Source organism: Rousettus aegyptiacus, unplaced genomic scaffold, assembly GCF_014176215.1.
Source record: "Rousettus aegyptiacus isolate mRouAeg1 unplaced genomic scaffold, mRouAeg1.p scaffold_m13_p_4, whole genome shotgun sequence".
Taxonomy (NCBI): domain Eukaryota; kingdom Metazoa; phylum Chordata; class Mammalia; order Chiroptera; family Pteropodidae; genus Rousettus; species Rousettus aegyptiacus.
In genome coordinates, this window is record NW_023416307.1 from 142,548,603 (window position 1) to 142,568,119 (window position 19,517).

At 33.7% G+C, this 19,517-nt stretch overlaps 1 protein-coding gene across 11 annotated transcripts in view; it reads left to right on the top strand.

Moving 5' to 3' along the window:
• Window positions 1–19,517, top strand: part of RBMS3 (RNA binding motif single stranded interacting protein 3) — a 1,178,968-nt gene that overhangs the window by 724,901 nt on the left and 434,550 nt on the right. For all 11 annotated transcript variants that reach the window (XM_036219807.1, XM_036219806.1, XM_036219804.1 and 8 more), the window contains one exon: window positions 15,861–15,919. In XM_036219807.1, coding sequence (XP_036075700.1) covers window positions 15,861–15,919 — 59 coding nt within the window. The remainder of the gene's footprint in view (window positions 1–15,860; window positions 15,920–19,517) is intronic.

Genomic DNA, 19,517 nt, shown 5'->3' on the forward strand with positions numbered 1-19,517 from the left:
CTGAACCTTCCAGTCTAACGAAGGGAGGTGGACATGAAACTATTGCAAGCTATGAAAGAAAAGTTCAGGATATTATGGGAGTATGTGTTAAAGGTATTTGACTTAATCTGGAAAGGTGGAGAAGCTCAGAGAAAGGCATAATTAAGGCCTTTGAGTCCTTTAAGATCTGTAGTGATCTTTTTGCTTCTTGGATACCTGCAACCCTTAAATAACTTGTGAGAAAATGGACCACAATTTGGTGGAAAGTCAGACTGACCACTACCTGTGGCTCTAAGGGTTTCTAATCTACAAAGAAATATAAGATGAAGAAAACCAGGAAAGTCTGTGGTTGCAGCCAGTGAAGATGGGAGACAGGAGGTGCGCATGAAAAACAATGGATGGTTTCTAAGCTCCCTTCTAAGGTAGGGGAATGGCCACCTGCGGAGTGTTTGTTTTCATTTAAGATTGTCAAAAGAACTATTTGGTAAGTCAGTACTCTGAAAGTTGCTCTCCTTCTGCTTCCCAGCACTCCTAGCCTCTCCTTTAAAATATCAAATTTGAGTTTGAAGCAGGGACCAGATTATCAGCCTGAGTAGGCTTTCAGATGAGTCATTCAAGCCATGGTTACTCTCAGTGAGAAAGAAGTAGTTTAAAGCCAGGACCTTGTCTTCTTGTCTTGAAACCTCTCTTTGGAAAAAACAACAACAACAACAACAACAACAAAAAACAAAACAAAACAAAACAAACTTCTATGGCACTCGCTGCACTTAACAGACACCAAAGAATCGTTTGGCTGATGGATTGAGCTCTCTATAACTACTAAGGTCCACAAGGCTGTCGGTGAATGTCACGAGTTAAACATTGCTCATGGGTGGGGGTGGGGGGGGGAAGCACTTCTCTGAGATTCAGCTCAAGTTCGCTTCCTCTAGGAAGCCTATGATACTTGACTTTCTCTGTTGACACCCGCTCTATCCCTAGCTCCCAGCCTAGATGTATCCATGCTTGCCCTTTTTCCCTAATGATGTGTCGTTCTTTATACTTCAATCATAGCCTCTTGGTATAACAAACACTCGTTTATTTTCAGAATTGTGATCCTACTTTAGCTGGTGAGCACTCTGGGGACAGAACTCATGACTGATTCATCTCTGTATTCTCATTACAATGATTGGAATATAGGAAAAGCCAGATATATAGTTATATGACACATAAATGAATAGCAAATAATAAACACGACAATGATAAACACCTTCATTTACCTATCTAGCTCGATCTCATTTCTCTAAAAGAATGATGAAGGTGGCACAAACCATTTTGAAGATAGTGAGTGGAAAATGTAAATCTGGCAGTTTCTTTTTCCTACTTTTTGGAAAACCACAATAGAAGTCATGTGAATAAAAGACATAAATGTAAACAAATGGATTTATCGGTGATAACCGTGACAGCTTCTTGGTATAATGTTTGAGCATTAGTAGTTAGACAATAGATTTTACTGTTTCTAACATGCAAGTGTATATTTAGAGCTGGGAATACTATAGCACTTAAATAATTAATAATAAATAATTAATATGTTCCTCCAGAGAAATGGCTTCTATTATCTCTGGCCTGTTGGGTGGTCTCCATTTATCTTTTTAAAAGGTTTTTTGATTTGGGAGCAAAATACAGGGGAATGTGTATTTCCTTTGAAACATTTTTTCCTGCATTTCTAGTGAGCCACCTGAGCCTGAAGGCCTTTCAGAAACATACACTTTATATTTATAGGTTCAGGTTTTGGTGAAAATTCTCTTTAATTAGAATACTTTATGTAAAGTCCTGAAAAAGGTGCTTTCAAAGACAGAAGTCTTTGCTATTCAGAAGATTATTTTTTTCAAAGTAACTAGATCATATTATTGACTTTTTAAAGTTATATTTCCCTGAGTATTCTTTTAACCATGCAGATTCTGAAATCACTTGAAGGGTACATTCCCTATTTGCTTTGTTATTTGTTTCTTTAATTTCATCCTAATTTGGGTGTGGGCATATTATGGTAGAATTGACTAGGAGGAAAAGGTTTGGTCATTTTTGTTTGCCCTGGGCCATCTAAACAGCTGTGTAAGCAGCAGGTCCTGGAAAGACTGGGCTCACGACTTTTGGATATAATTCAAGAATCAGCGTGACTCCACCACAGGACCTTACTCACTGCCTGTAACTGTTCCTTTGTGGTCATTCTGGAAGTCAGAATTCAATATGAACGCCTCTTGAGAAACACTTTTAATGAAATATAAAAACCAGTAGTCTGAAGAGAAGGCCGTTTCTGATCCAGTGATTATGCTCATTTCTGCACACCAATGCCAATTAAGGACTATAGATATGTGAGAGGACGGGACTACAGCGGTATTGCAGCCGCAGCTGAATTACGGCAACTGATAAAACGCATACCTGGAAGCTGGTGATTTCTCTCTGAAAAGCAGAATTCAGCCTCCTGCACTTCACATTCTCCTTTTAAGTGCCCTGTCCACGAACCCTCTAGAATGCTTTAATTAAAAAAAAAAAAAATCATTTTGAATTCGCAGACCTAGTGATTGATTATGATGATGATGATGATTTTGGCCTCCTTTTGGAAAATTAAATACTTAAGACTTTTTAAATTTTTTTTTTTTAGATCACGCATTCGCACATGCACAGCTTTTGAATTCTTTTGAAATAAAATTGCTCTTAATGAAACATCTGAAACCATGAACAAACAGTGAACAAGCAGAGTTCTCCAGAATAATGATGGTATTGTTAAGTGATTGAATACTTGGGAGATTAATATCATGGTGTACTGGCATGTTGGTTAATTCTAGATATAATTTAACAGTAAAACCTACTTAAGAAAGCAGAAGGCTAAACAGCCTGTTAGACACAAGGCACATACACATGGTGCTCAACGCAATACCAAATTAAGCATTGTTTATGTACAGACATGGTTGACCTTATTTTTTTTCCTTAATCTTTGATTTAGGTAATAGTTGCACTGTAATTTTAACTATGCAGTTGGAATGTTTGCTTAATTGTCTTATTACCATTGTATTTACTAATACTGATACAGGGTGCCAGCAAAATTTGGCTCTGTATCTCTAAGTCTTTATTTACATAAGACTGGCAATGATTTAGACTTGATAAGACAGATCCCATTTCAACTAGATTACTCTAAAATTATTTGACCAAAGGCTATGGGACATTTTAGGCCACGTGAAAACATGTAATTAAATTACTGAATAGCTCTCACATTCTCTAACACAGGCTTTTCTTTTCCTTGCATATTTTCAGAATTCCCCAGATGAGACGAAAGTGCCTTTTGCTTAAATTCTGTCATACAATGCAATGTCTGCTATTGCTCCAAAGACTGCACTTTGAATAGCAAGGTCATAAATATAAGAATTAAACATGTAACATTTTTTGAAGAAGAATCTCAGATAGAAGAATAAGGCTCTGACATACGTAGGGGTATGATACTATTAACTTAAAGAACATAGGGCCTGGTAGGATTTTATCAGAGTAGAAGAGCAGATAATGCTTAATCTCTTTGCCTTTTAGCCAGAGCTCATCTTTTATACCTTCAGCTATTTTATTTCTCTACATTAATGTGGTCTTCTATGTGTATAAAACTGAAATATGTTTATATATATTTCGGTATTATATGTGTATATATACACATTATATGTATACATATATGTGTGCATATGTGTGTGTGTGTGTGTGTGTGTGTATCAGCAGAAATAATTTCAGGATAATAAGAGATCCAATAAATTGGGTTACTTATGTTGATTTTGTAGGTTTAAAATGAACTTAAGAGTCTCTACACGCTGCATAGTTTATGTTCTTGAAATCTTCCATCCTTTAAAAGAAAAAAAGATAACCAGAAGGTCGGCATGTCTCCTCACTTTTGTGGTGGCAGATCCCCCAGCAGGCTTGTGGCTTGGTAGAATTTAAGCTTGTTTAGAAAACTGCACACAATATCCATATGTCACCTCCAGAAAGCCTTAGCTTTTTATTTGGCCATTACATTTGGAATACATTGTGTAGCCTTTGCCTAACCTGGAGTTAGTTACATGGCTGATCCTGAATATTTAGTGGAATAATGGAAGTTTGTAGAATTTGGGTTTGGGTGCTTTTAGTGTATAAAGTAGTAGACTATCTTTTGTAATATTTGAGAAACGAATTAAGAGGAACATTTAATTTAGTTCCTAATTCTGTCTCTATGGTAACACTAGAAAATATATTTCTATTTTGCCTGTCAAATACTTATTATTTGAATTATTTGAATACTCTCTTAACTAGTTTATTTTGTATGGAGTCAGTTTTCTAAGCTAGAAGAGTCTTCTCCAGACCTAATGTAAATTGCCTCTAATTGACCAAAATAATCTAGAGTCAGAACATTCTAAGAACCAAGTATTTGGAAATATGAGTGCCCTTTAGTCATTTTCAGTTGCTATCCTTGCCTGTATTGTATTCAAAGACAGACAGACAGACACACACACACACACACACACACACACACATTCAAGATTCAGCTTCAAAGCATGGTAAATGATAGAGACATAGTGAGACATAACATTACATTTACTTCTTTTAAAAAAAATGAGATCATATTTTGGAACTAGTTCATAACTCCATAGAGTTCCAGTATGTTGATTGATTCCTTGTTGAGCAGGAAGGCATGCCTAAAAACTTTGCCTAATTTAGATTTGTCCATCCAGTTTTATTAAAGCAATGTTTAGTAATCCGTAAAACTGAAACATCTTACTCACAGAGAATGATGATATTTTAAACTCAGTAGTTTGGAAAATGTTTAAAAAGTCTGCCACATTAAACACTGGGAAGATCGAGGAGGAGTGACTATTCTGCTGGCGATCTACCAGTTTGGGAAACGTGTTTTCTGTATACTTCAGATATCCCCATCCTGATCATATAGCCTAGTAAAACTCTTGCACATTTATATTGATAAATTGATATGAAAAGATTAGCAATAGCAATGTTTATCATGGCAAAAATAAAGGGATATGTGTGGATAAACCTAAGTGAAAATAGACAAGAACTCTGATAAACCAATTATAAGTAATTTGTTCAAAGGAACACTGTAACCCAGTGAAAATGAAAGAATCACAGCTCCTTGCACTAATATGGTTGTATTCGTGATTTAAAATTTAAAGTGAAAATAAGTAAAATATGTAAACTATGATTCATTTAAGTAAAGTTCTAATATGAGCAAAACTAAACAGTATATATCATAAATGCATGATAAAATAATAGAAAAAAGCAAGGGATATTTTATTACTGAATGTGGAGTGGTGGTTTTCTATGAAGGGAAGTGTAGGAAATGCAGTTGGAGAGAGACAAGCAAGATATTTCAGAATTACGATCAAAAATTTATTTCTTAAGCTCTGTGATGTGTGTTCCTATAAAATTTTTTTACAGCTTTTACATATGTTATAAATAACATTTCACATATTTAATATTCATCTTATAGAAATACTAATATATTTATATAAATAAAATATATTTTAAAGTAATAAGCATTTATTATATAAAATCATTATATAATTCAATATATAATTAAAGTAAGGAAATAAGCATATTTTAATTAGAATTCTAATAAATTCAATATTCTGAATTACAGTAAATTATAACACAAAAAAGCAAAACAGGGTTTGGATACAAACAAATTAAAGTTTTAAAAAAGTTTATGACTAACTCTAAACTTTTACCTTTTAAGTACAACATAGAAAACAATATGGAAAAATGATGCATATTTAAATTTTTTAAATGTTTGTTTATTTTTAAAATGGAATTTGATAGTAAATACTTTAAAATACTCAGCTGTCCTATAATAGGAAATTCAAATCAGTGTGTTGGCAACTTTAAATAAAAATATTAGTTATTTCTCAAGCAAAAGTCGATTTTTTTTCTCTTAGTGACCCTACTGTAAAGGCTGTATAGGAAGAGTCCTTTATGTAAGCACACATTACACAAAGACACTCAGAAACACAAAGATCTCATGCTTTCTAATATTATTATTTAAGAAACATGTCATGTTCAGGAGGAAGCATTAAATGTTACCTCAAATGATAATTGTAGTGATACTAATTCTAAAATGGCCAGTAGATATATATGTTGATAGGTGTCAGCCACCTACACCTTTCTCCTTTTGAAGTTTCTTCATATGCTGACATACTCTGGGTTGATGATGTATTATAAACAAACAAACAAACAAAAAGGCAGTAGAAGTGCAGTAAATAAAACTTTCTGAGGACATTCTTTGGTATTGGTAACTATTCACAAAAAATAAGGTAATTAGTTAATTAATTAATAATAAATATTCCATTGTAAGTGTGTAAATTATAAACCACCCAATGATGATCACTAGATTTTTTATACCAGCTTGTTTATGTGTGTGGCTTATAGAGTTAACATTTTCTAATAGTACTGAAAGAACTTTTATGTAGGTACATTGATTTTTGTATTGCTTATACTTAAAAAGTGTAGAAAGGCCTTAAAAATGTTAGTGCTAGATGCAAAATTATGTTAGTAGTATGATCATGTGAAAACATAAACAAGAAAAATAGTATTTCAAAAAAAGAAATTAACCAATATAACAAGTGTTTGTATAGTAAGAGTATAAATAATTTTTTCTAATTTTTTCTATATTTTCCAAATCTGATTTTATGAGATATATTCTCTCTATAATGGAAAAAAAATAATCTACTTATTAAAATGTCAGCTCCCAGGTGAGGAGTGGGCTGAAGGCTGTTAAAAGAAATTTAATTTTATGGGCATGAAATGTGGCTTTTCATTATGTTTTAATATAAAGGAAAGTGTAAAGAATTATGTTCCCATGGCATATGAACAAATCATTTAAACATATCAACTTTTACTTTGGTTTACCAATGGTTAACTTTAAGACAAGTAAACAGAGGCTACCTCCTGAACAAAATTTACTGCTGTTACATCTTATCTGTAGGTGAATTCCCAGTGTGTATAGTATTTGAATAAACCCAATATATTCATCCATTTTATTATTGTTGATCATTGGGTTGCTTCTAGTTTTAGACTCTTGATGAACATCCTTATACACTGTTTTAATACAAGGAAAAAGAAACAGCTTCTCTAGTAATTTTATCTGTTGTGGGTCTAAGAAAAAAAGTTTCAAGTTTAAGTTTCCTTTTAAGCTAATTATTTACAGAGGAATTAACATCCTCATTGTTGTCTTTCAACAACTTTTATTGAACACCTATTCTCTGCTGTCTTCTGTGTAATATCTGCATGACACAAAGAAGGAAGGCAGGTCTGTTCTCAAGTAACTGTCAGAAATAAATCTCTGCTTACCGCATAGTGGTGAGGGTACTATGATGGAGGTAACAGTAGGCACCTTAAGAGAGGAGATGCTCTTAATTCAGCTTAAATAAGATGATGTGTGAAATCTTCCTGGAGGAGACAAACTGATATGAGGCAAAGGAAACTGTGAGTACAGAGGCAGGAGGAAAGAAAGAAAGAAAATTTTGGGCTGATGGAATCGCATTCTAGCAGGGAACATTCTAGAAACTCCCAGTAATCAATTTTGATTGGATTTCAGGGTTTGCATTGGAGAGTGGTGAGAATAGAGACTAGAAAGAGAAACTGTGCTTACTGCCCACCTTGGCAGATATAGTATAAATATGTTATATAAAGTGTTCTTAGATTTTTTTTTTAACTAAGATGAATTGCAACCCAGTTGAGTATATTATACATATGATATAATGATAATGTAGAGTTAATTTTGGTGTGAATAGTGTCTGTAATGAACTCTTAAGGTATAAGTAAATGCATAAAATAAGAAGAATAATTAATCACAGGACATGATTAACGTTTATTCTTCATTTCTTATTTGCACCACAGTTATGAATAGCTGGTTTTATCTTTCCTGGAGGAACATTACCACATCATCAAATGTTTATTGTGTTTCCACTAGGTGTACATATTCTTTGCACCATAAATTTATATAAACCATGGAGTGTCTCCTTAAGTATTATGGGACATCATCTGTGCTTAAACACAAGATTCATAGTCAGGTATTTCAAGAAAGTATGAAAATGAGACAGTTGTGATAGTATAGATATTACGTTATACTGAGAGCATCATAATGGGCCTTGTAGTGGAACTTAAAGACCTTATATTCAAGTCTTATTAGATAAGATTGTATTAGGTAAAAAGAATTCATAAGAAGACATGGTAATCTTCCTTGCACGTGGGGAGCATGAATTTTTCTTGCATTTTTCCTTTAGCCCATGACTTTCCCAAATGGTACAGACTGGAAAAGTGTGATAGGTGTGTTCTTTGTCATGCAAAACATTTTTCCCAGTGGAATGAAAGAAATGTACTCAGGGATGTGGGTGCGTGTATCTGTGTACACCTGCAGTCATAGTTGAATGGGTGAAGGCAAATGAACCAGAAGTCACTGATAATTAAGTTGAGACCGCATTGCATGAATTTTGCAATGTACTCACATTCTTAATTATGTTTTTCAGAATTTATTTATAACATCAACCTGAATTTTCTGACCATTAGGTAATTGAAAGATTGAGCATCAACCCAACAACTCCAGTTTTTGACTATCTATTATAAGATTATTATTGAGCTAGAATGCTTAAAATGCAATCTTTTATTGTCTTCTCAGTTACTTAGTGTGATATCTATCTATCTATATCTTTATCTTTATCTATATCTATATCTATCTATCCATCTATTTATACACACACACACACACACACACACACACATATATATATATTACATATAATTGTAAAAGCATCATGGATAATACAGAATTTATAAAACAAATATCTGCACAAAGGTACTTGGACTGCACCACTGATTTATATTAGCATGAATCATTTGAATATCCATTGGCCAGTGGGCATCCTGCTATGTAAGGACTGAATCTTTTAGGGTGACAGAGCAGTTTTATCCAACATGTTTCTCAAAATTTAATGCAAAGAGATCAATGTGCTGACAAAAATGGCTGTGTTCTTATCTATTCGGGTACTTTGTCTTATATATTTTTGGAATTAAGAAGATTAATTTAAATGAAAATTGGCCTTGATTTTTATCTTTTCTGCTTTTTGTATGTGTGAGCTTTTGAAAACTGAAAATTACCTTCATTGGACTACTTTTCTATGTTATACATCTTTTTACTCTTTCTGATTTTCCCATTGTGATTTCAAATTCTTTTAAATGAAGCAGTGGTATTCTTGTATTATTTAATTACAGAAATGTGTTTTTAAATGTTATGAAGCTCAAAAAGATTCCATAGACAGCTCAAAACTATCATTCTTTTATATACAAATCTCTCTGGGAAATAAGCCATTTAGTTCATTGCATTAGGCACTTCCACATACCAATAGTAAAAACTGAGTATTCATTAAAAAGCTTGGAACAGCTGCTGTGTAGGAAAATTCTCTTTTTAGTATTTTATGCCAGTATATTTTTCCTTTAACATCTTTTTAGATTTAAGATAATATAATGGATTAAAAAATTTACAATAAAGATTTTAAAACTATTTCTTAGTTTTGCTCTTGAGTGGTTTTAAAGCTCATTCTCTTTTAAATGAAATGAATGAATGTGCTCAATGTAAGACATCGAAAGGGATGTATCATTATCAGGAGGATAGGCACTTTACCGTGTTGCAAAGTGGGAGATATATCTGAGCTTAGATGTACTTGACTCTTATTGCCATCCCGATTATCTTGTCTGGTGAGAGGTGTGATATACTATATTCACTCATTTCTTCATTTTTCCAACAAACATTCATTGAGTGAGCCCTATGTGTAAGGCCAGGGATATAAAATAAATAAGATCTATGCCTTACCCTTTAAGAACTCATCCTCAATAGTAGGATTTAAAAAGGTAAAATATATTACAATACAGTTTTGATAAAATATTACATTTTTATTATTAATACAATTGATGACACAATATAATCTTTAATAGAGATCTAATAGAGATAGGATCATTGCCCTGTTGGATCATAAGCAGCACTGAAATGAGCTGCTTGAGAAAGGCAGAAATGTCAGTTGATCTGGGATGAGGAGGATGAGGGTAGCAACAAAGAAAATTTGGGAGGAAATTGAAATGAAGAAACTAAGTGGTCCATATCAGGATTGGAAACTACTACGTTAATAGCAACATCATGAGACTTTTTTGAGGACCTGATTATGGGCTTTGGTACTGGGGTGGGGGTGGGGGTGGGTAAAATGAAAACTAAGAGTGTTCTCTAAACAGCGGAATTCCACTGCTCCTGAAATAGGTCCCTCCAAATGATCACATGTGCTGGGCATTTGATGCAGTTTTCTGTTTCTACTATGGAGGCAATCAATCACGTTAGGATTTTCAGAATCTAAGTTTTGATGTCTTCTCCAAACAGCAAATGTAAATTCTGCTGTGAAGCTATGTTTTCCATTATGCATGCAGTTGATGTTAGATTCACAGATGTACTGGAATGTGCTAAATGTTGTGAAGTCATAAGCTTCTTTAAGGAATGAGTTTTTTTGGAAGCGAGTTCTAACAGTCAGTAATAAATGTCTGGCTACATTATTTTCAATGAATGGTGGTCATTTTCCTACCTTTTAGAGAACTAATGATGTCCGACGTCTGCAAAAGACTTACAGATGTTTTTGTGGCCCCATGACTAGCCAGGGGACTGGCTTTGATCCAAGCTGGTTTGTTACGCATTAAGGACAGTGTGATATCAAGGAAAGGCTATAGATTTTGTAAGCAAATGCACCTGAGTTTAAACATAGGCACTATAACTCAATAGCTGTGCCAACTTGGGCAGGTAACTTAGTAAATCTAACTAACTTTTCATCTTAAAAACAAGAATGATAGTATCAACTTACTAGGTAGTTGTGAGAATTTGGAATAAGATATCTAATGTTCTCTGTGTAGTGACTAGCACATAGCAGGTGCTTAATTAATAGTATATATATACACATATATGAATATATATACATATATGTATATAAATGCATACAAATGTAGTCAAATAATTAGGTATTTCTGAACTGCAGAAGTTTTCCAGTCCATAAAAATAACTTAAAATAAACAGAGTTTTATAGAGGTTTACTATGCATCAAACTCTATACTGGATATTTCGAGGATAATCAGAAAAGCATAAAACATTATATAGACCCCTGAGAAATCAATACTATGCAATTTTATTCAGGCTGTGAGCACAATAGCTGGTGGACGTGGAAGTCAGAACATGCAGTTTACCCTTGAAGGACATATATTATTTAGAAAGAGAAGGGCAGCTGGAAGTCATAAGTGCTACCATCACACACTGGCAGTTCTCAGGCTCAGCGTACCTAGAAGAGACATTTTATTCGGCCGTCACATTAGCATCCCCAAATGCCAGAGAATGAATGAGCCATCTAGAAGTAGGCGAACAACCACATTTTCTAAAAGAAAAATATTTCATCCGTTAAATAAATATAATACCTTTTTCTAGTCTGGTATCAGTATAAAAGACATGTGAGTAATGAGTTAGTTGGGAGTTAATTGACTGCGGAGACTCAACTTTCAGTCTCTGCCTGTATTTTTTGAATTAATATACACAGTGAGTGACTCAGCAAAAGGATTTAAAAATAAATTCTGTATAGAAAGATCCCATCAATTTGATGTCTTCATAATTCATGAAGAGTAGGCCCATAAGAGCCCTATTTTCTCTTTAACTTTGGAAAATAAAAGATGCCGTTAGTTTAAATTAGGCTTGTATGTGGAATAAGCATGTGTATCAACAAATATAGTTTGACTCAGATGCTGTATAAGAATAAATGCCAGAAAAAAATGAACTTTTTTTCTTTAAAGGTGTAAGGTAAAACTTGCGTTAACAAGCTAGGGGAAAAGTATCTTAAAGGGTTGGTAGACAATACATGGATTTATAAAACTTGGTTATGAAAACTCAAAATATAAGTGGGTAGTTATTATAGATTGGCTACTATTTTACAGTGTACTCTTAAAATATAAATAAAATGTTATTTAGAACTTGGTCATATTTGCAGACTGTGTGGATATTTAGGATAGCTGGTGAATAAGTGGATATGATATGTAGTTGCATATTTTTATGTTGAAAAGTGTCCTAGCAATTCTGTATTAGATGCTTCTTACATTGGCTACAGAAGGTACGAAATGCCCATATGGAAAGAATTATGGTATAAAATATGTTCACTTCATTTATTTGTTTCCCCCAAGAAGTTGAAACCCCCAAGGAAGCTGACTGTGGATGATATTTTACCTCCTCTAGCTGTAGGAAATGAAAGCATAAAAAAGTGAATCAGATTTGTCTGAACGCTTCTGGAGCCAGGAGGCACAGGGCTCAGGTGTCTATTTCCAGGCATCAATCAGTAATTTGGTCACATACTTTTCTTTAATATCAGATTTTGCTTTCTGTTTGTGGGTGGCATATAGGAAAACTTTATAAACACTTAAGGTCTTGATCTAAATCCTAACAAGGAGAAGAGTAAATAAGTGAAATAATTGAAGTTTAGCAATATCTTTTACCTCTGAAATATATATTTTTTCCTTCGAAGTGTGTAAAAATGTACCTTTAATCTGTATAGTAGTTTTCACTCTAGTCTACTAGTATATTTTGATAAAATATCAGGAAGATAGATTAATATAACCCTTCAGAGGTATGTTATATTGGTGGGTTTGGGTTTATTGTGGTTTTGGGTAATTAAAAAAATAAAGTTTAAACTTTATTTACCTACATCAGTTGTTGACTTTGCAGAGCATGGAGAATACAGCACCAGTCATGCATAAAGTACCTGTTTGTTGTCATGAGTTTAGACATGAATTGGAACCAATGGCCCATTAAATACCTTCTTTTGTTGTTTAAGGCATATTCTAGCTTTGCAAAATAATTGTTAATGCAGAATGTTGTAACTGAGCCAAGGAATGAAATGCCTACACCTTTGGTCAGGGCAGAGGTTGAGTCAAGTACTCTAAGGTGTGTGTGTGTGTGTGTGTGTGTGTGTGTGTGTGTGTGTGTGTGTGTGTTTTGTGATTCTGTACCATTCGAAAGTCTTGTCTAGAGTGTACTTAGGAATAGGGAAATCAAGAAATAGTACAAGTTACTTTTTGACACACGTGTGTATGTGTGTATGTGTGTGTTTGATTTTTTTTTTTATTTATAATGGTATTGTAATACTTTCTGGGAAATAATTTTTTTTTAAGAAGAATGTCATTTACTTAAATATTTATCAATGTTTTCCATAAGAAAGCATTTCATTTTTTTCACTTTAAAAAAAAGATAGCCTTTTTTTACTTATACTACAGTTAATAAAGAAAAAGACATGCTTGTAATATTGATATAATAGGACAATATGCACACAGCATAGGTTAAAAATTTCATTGTGAGATGTAATTCACTATGAGATATAGTAATTTTTAATTTCCTTTTTAAAAGACAGCTAAATTTTAATTTAGAAGGTACTTATATAAAAAATTCAAGAATAGCTTTAGCAACCAATTAAGAAGGATTTTTTTTTGTCTTCAGAGTGTGTGTCTGATGTGAGATGATTATAAATGTTCTAAATTATTTTTCTTCCTCTGATTTTTACTTCTCTCATACTGTTTTAATGTGCTTTGTGTGGGAAAAAAAAGTTTCAGCAAATGTTCCCTTTCTCTACCGTTTCTTTTCTACTGTAAGAAATGTATAATGTTGTAAATGTTTACTTGCCTGAGTAGCCAAAATTTAGCAAACATTACTGTAGTTAATGGGTGGGGTGATAGGTACCTTGAACTATTGTCATCTGAAAAGACTGTTCAAATATGATATTGTTTTACTTGTTATTATCCTAAAAGAGAAACTCTTGGGATAAAATAGAACTTGAAAGAGAGGCTATATGCATTTGTTTGGGGAGCGGAAAAGGTGGGGAGTGAGGAATTTTGGAGGGAGCGGGCTAGGATGATAATAGGCATGAGGTGGTAGACATTTTAGTAGTACTGAACCAACCAATAAAAGCTTTGAACCTATTGGTATTTGTGTGATTAAGTACAGTGAGGACATAGTTAATGAAATCTTTTAACATTAAAAGTAACAATATAAACCATAAATATAAATTCATTTTTAACAAATAACTTTACCTGCCAAATTCCTTAGTAGAAGATTTTGACAGTCTAAGTAGTAATGTTGTAAGCTGTCATTTGGGATGATAACTTTATTACTCCTTTTCACTTTTTATCTACTTTAGAGAATGCCAAAGACTGGACACTTTTTTTATATAGCTGATAACAGGAAGAGAGTAATTTCAGGAAGAGCTAATATTTAATGAGCAATTGTTTTATGCCAGCCAAGTTATCAGCAATTTGGATAAACCCTATTTAATCCTCACAATACCCCTATAAAGTAGAGACTGTTATCATCATTGTGTATTTTTATAAATTGATGTATATGAATTTAAGCAAATAATCTAAATTAATATTTAAATAAATAGATTTATATTATTATAGAAGACAAAATTGTGCAAAGACCACATAAGATTTAGCCAACCAAATATACCAGGGCTGAACTGAGATTTGAGCCATAACAGTTAGTTGTCATAGTATATTCTTTTAACTACTACTCTGTATTGCCATGGAGTATAATATCTAGATTCCCAAAGAAATGAAGGTTGATTGAATTAGAAGATTTGATATATGTAGCTTCTCTATTTTAGAGAAAGCATGATGTGACAGTTAAGCACTGTACCAAATTTAAGAAAAGGTGATTGTAAATGTAAAAGAAACATTGGTGATAGGGAGCTTCGTTCATTAATACATGGGATGTTTAATATTTGTCATATATTTTACACTTAGGAACACAGAATTAAAAGAAAACTTGTCAAATATTTTGTGACAATGGCTGAAATCTTGAATATAATGTGAGTCGTTCATACACTTGACACTTAAGTTTTCATTATAATTTCTCCAGGTTGTTATGTTGATTTAGAGCATCCTTTGTAGAATCCTGAAGAGCAGGGTTTTAGAAATCATCTTAAGTCTCACCATTTAAACTCAGGAAACGGGCTCCAAGAGATTGTTTTTCCCCATATTACCCATCTTAAAAAAAATAAAAACCTAAACTATGTTTTCTGCAAGAGATGATAAAATAACGAATATATTTATGATGTATATAGATATTCATGGTAGAAACTTTGTTATAGATGAACTACCATTGGATAACTTGTATCATTTATTTATTTACAGCAAGCATTCATTGAACTTCTGTTACCTTGGGTGGCAGGCATTGAGAATATAAAACTCAGTCCTTATCTTCAAATAACTTAAAGTATAATATATATCATTATAGCAAAATAAATAAATATATTTCTGTTTATCCTAGGCGCACTGATAGGAAATGTCAGCATTTCAATTTAACCCATTCCCAAATCCTGAAAGGTGATTATTACAATTCTCATTTTTACAGCTAAAAAAAAAACTGACTTGGAGAAGTTACGTTAAACTGCTCCAGGGTTATAACACTAGGTAAGTGCCAAAGCTGGATGCAAGCCCTGTTCAGCCTGGCACTGAGGTCTGTGCTTTTTTCCACAAAGCCACAGAGTGTGATTTACTTTGATCACAATCACATGCAATCCCCTTTCCAACACTTATGATAGTCTGACAGGTTTATTTTTGAAGGCTCAACCCAGTATTACATAAGGAAAGCACATTCTCGAGTTATAGAGAAGAACCGTTGAAAAGAGATCATCCAGGTGTGAAATGGGAGTTCAGAACTTATTTTCGTGGTTTATTCCTGCTCAATTGTGTGTACATCCATGTTCATTAAGGTGTTTTAAGTGTCTTCGTTGGGCTACAATAACATGGATTTTTTTCCTCCTCTCTTTCAGATATGGAAAAATTGTATCCACAAAGGCAATTCTGGACAAAAACACAAATCAGTGCAAAGGTAGGTGTAATGGCATCTGAGTCCTGAGCTCTTGCCCATGCTGTTCAATTGATAGCTCCTCCAAGGCAGAGGTCCAGGCACTCACTGCACTTTGATCACGATGTACAGTATATGGCAAATGTCTTTAATAACACTGAGGCTTTGATGAGTTATATTTCTAGTAATGTTGCTCATTAATTTTTTTCATTAACAAACAAAATGAAAATCACAAATTAGAACAAGTATCAAATTGCTTCAGCAAAAAACTAAATTGCCTCCTAACAACTTTGGGTTGTCTGATTTGAATGATATCATCAGTGATGCAAATTGATTTCCTATATAAAAATGAGGAACTCTGGGGAAAACTTCCCCATGTAAAACACATTTTAATTTATCTGTTCTTTAAAGCTTTAGCAACATTTGTTGACTAGGAATGAATTTACTGATAGGTTCAATGTGTGGAAGTGTCAGCCATAAGCACCTTATAGGATCTCAGTGTTGGTAACTTATTAAGGCACCTTTTTTTTTTTTTTTTTTTTTTTTTTGAGGGTGGGGAAAGATTTCTGAAGTTATTTGACTATATCTGTGGCTCTTGTTTCTTCGTGTCTTGAAATCCCATACTTTTTTTAAGGGTTGCTTTAAATTATTTGTGAAATCTCTATGGCCTTTCCAGTTCTTCCTGGAAAGTTGGAAGACTTCTTGTAACATGTCCTTTGTTGTTCCTTTAATCTAATCTTTTTTAAAAATACTGACATTAGGAAGCAGGGTAGAGCCAAGATTGTTTTTAACACTCCTTCTATTTCACATATAAATATAATGTGCTCAAATTTTAGGAATAAATACTTATACATTACAAATATATCCTAGCCTATCTGGGTAATGGCCATCAGATTTAACTCAGCAATTAAAAAAATATATATTTCATGTCTCCTACATTCTTGTAAATATACTAGATATTCAAGATAAAAAAATAATAAGGGATCATTTCTGTCATCTAATAGTTCACTTTCTAGTTGAAAACAAAACCACCAATTAAAACAGGAATCTAATTCTAATAAAATTATTAGGAACAGTATAGCAGTCTAATATCTGTGAGAGTATAACAGAGATATCTCTAAGAGGAGTATCCACACAATACTGTGGGAGAAGAATATAGAGATTCTTTTTTGGAGAATTAAGTTTATAAAGCCAAGGCAGAATGGATGAGCTTGGGAAAGGTTGGTGTTCAAGAGAAAGAATTTCAGAATGTAATTGATTAGACTGACATATCTGGAATAGAAAAATGCACAGATAAGGATATTAGTAGAAAGAAGGAAAGGATCAATTTTGGAGACTAAAAAAGTTATTCTGGATATTTTGAACTTAATTCTGTATGAAACCTTTAAAATTTTTTTGAGCAGACACAATATAATTCTATCCATGCTTTAGAAAAGTTATTCTAGCAAAGGTGAGTGAAATCAAATTGCAAAGGGGAGAAACTAGAGGCAGAAAAAAAGCAATATAGATTTGAAATCCATAGATCAAGAGGAAAATAAGGAAAGTCACCCAGGCTCTGTAGGAGAAATGGAAAGGGGGTCACCTTGAATGTTTCAAAGGTAAAATTGAACATTCTCTATAAAAGTGAAAGAAAGGGATGTACAAAATGAAGCCTACATGTTGAGCTTTCATGATCGGGGAAGGTGACTGTGCCATTTACTGAGGCAAAAAAGTCCAGAAATAGTAGTTTTAGGTTTTGCGGAGAAGGTGATGAGTTGTGTATGGGACGTGCTGAGTTAGAGGCCTGGGCATAGCATCCACATGAGAGATGTCAAAGAAGAAGGTACAAGACAAGTCAGAGCTGCAGATGGTGACTGAAATCAAGGGAATAGATGGTTACACCAAAGGTAGCTATGGAAAGGGAACGAGGTGGAGTTCATTAGGGTAGGTGGCTGAAAACTGAATCTTGGAGAACATGTAAGAACAAAGCTGGGCCTTGACTAGGGGATACTCTTTACTTCTGGCCCATGGGAAGCACATAGTATGTTAGAAGCATTAGAATGCTAATTCTATTCCTTCTAGACATGCCTGGCCTATTTCCAAAACCTTCGGGTAAAAATATCTATAAGAACAACCAGAGAAAACTGAGGCACCTAACTCAAGCAGCCAGTAATATTGATTGAGCACTCATCAGATGTCCACAGGCTTCACAGGCAAGTGGCACCTGTGAACATCAGTAGATCTTATGATGCCTGATGATTGGAGTGATTTATATGAAGGGATCCTTCGCTATGCAAAGTTTTGTTCAAGAGTGCAGGTGTCCCTTACCGCTGTACGACATTTGTGGCAGCAAAAGTATAAATTGCTTACTTGAAAACTGTATTTTTGTGTACTTGTGAGGTTTGAAGAGTAACAGATGTAACTGAAATGGGTTGTCAGAGTTGCCATAAGCAGTTCTCTCTTATCGGTATGGGTGCTGATATGGACAATAGCTGTGGGGATTCTCACTTCAACTCCTAACACTCCTATCCATATGTCCTTGTAACTGCTTATTTATTTATTTTTCTCTCTGTCTCCAAAGAGACTTTTAAACTCAATGAAGATAGGACTTGTATAATCTACAAAACATCTTTAAAGTGGGGTCTTGCAGGGAAAATGCATAACTGTCTATTGCAGATCTAAGAAGAAAATATTAGAACATATTTTTCTTCTTTGTTTTATATCAAGTTTCCATGTGTTTTATAATGTATGTATAAGTATAAAATTATACAAATGCATGTTTTGAACAAATAAATGTGTTAATATTGGGTTTGCTGCTCCAAAATATTTTTATTCATAGTAACATAGATTTTAGGAGTAGTTCAGAGATCACTTGTCTCAAACATAAAATACATCGATAAATACAGAGGAAGGAAAAGGAGGTAAGGAAGGAGGGGAGAAAAGGAGGCAGGAAGGGAGGAAGGAAGAAAGAAAGGAAGAAAGGAAGAAAAGTAGGGAGAGAAGGGAGAGAGCAAGGAACTATGGAACCACCTAGAAAAATCATTTAATAGGAATATGTCTAAAGATGACTTTACGGGAGGGCAGAGGGCTGTTAAACCTTTTGTCTTGAGGGTAGTGTGAAGAAGGCAGGGGTGATCATGTGGTAATTACATTCAAATGAAGCCACCAGTTCCCTTTTCTGGCCTTGGCATTTGGTGCCTATGGGTAGCAGTAGTGACTCTGAATCAAAACTGTCGTCAAGCATATGGAGGTGGGTGATAAATGTAAGCACTTGTGTTAGAAAGGTACTGCTGTCACTTTCATGCTTTGAAGAACATACTATTTTAATGATACTCAGGGTCTTATTTAGAGTATTTCTTTTCAGAAAAATGGCCCTTGAAATGATTACGTGTAGAAACTACATATGATTGAGAAGAGACAGCACTTACATTTATGAAAATTATAGTTACTGATGATGACCCTGGGAGCAAGTTGCTGAGGTTGGGAGGAAAATATGGCATCACTGAGGAGGTCAAGGAACTGATAAGACAAGGCAATGAAACAATCATCTAAATATTAATGGAAATAGTCAAGAATTAAAGCAGGAGTAATATTGGAAAAAGTGACTGATCCAGAAGGTATTTGTGGAGAAATAAGAATGATA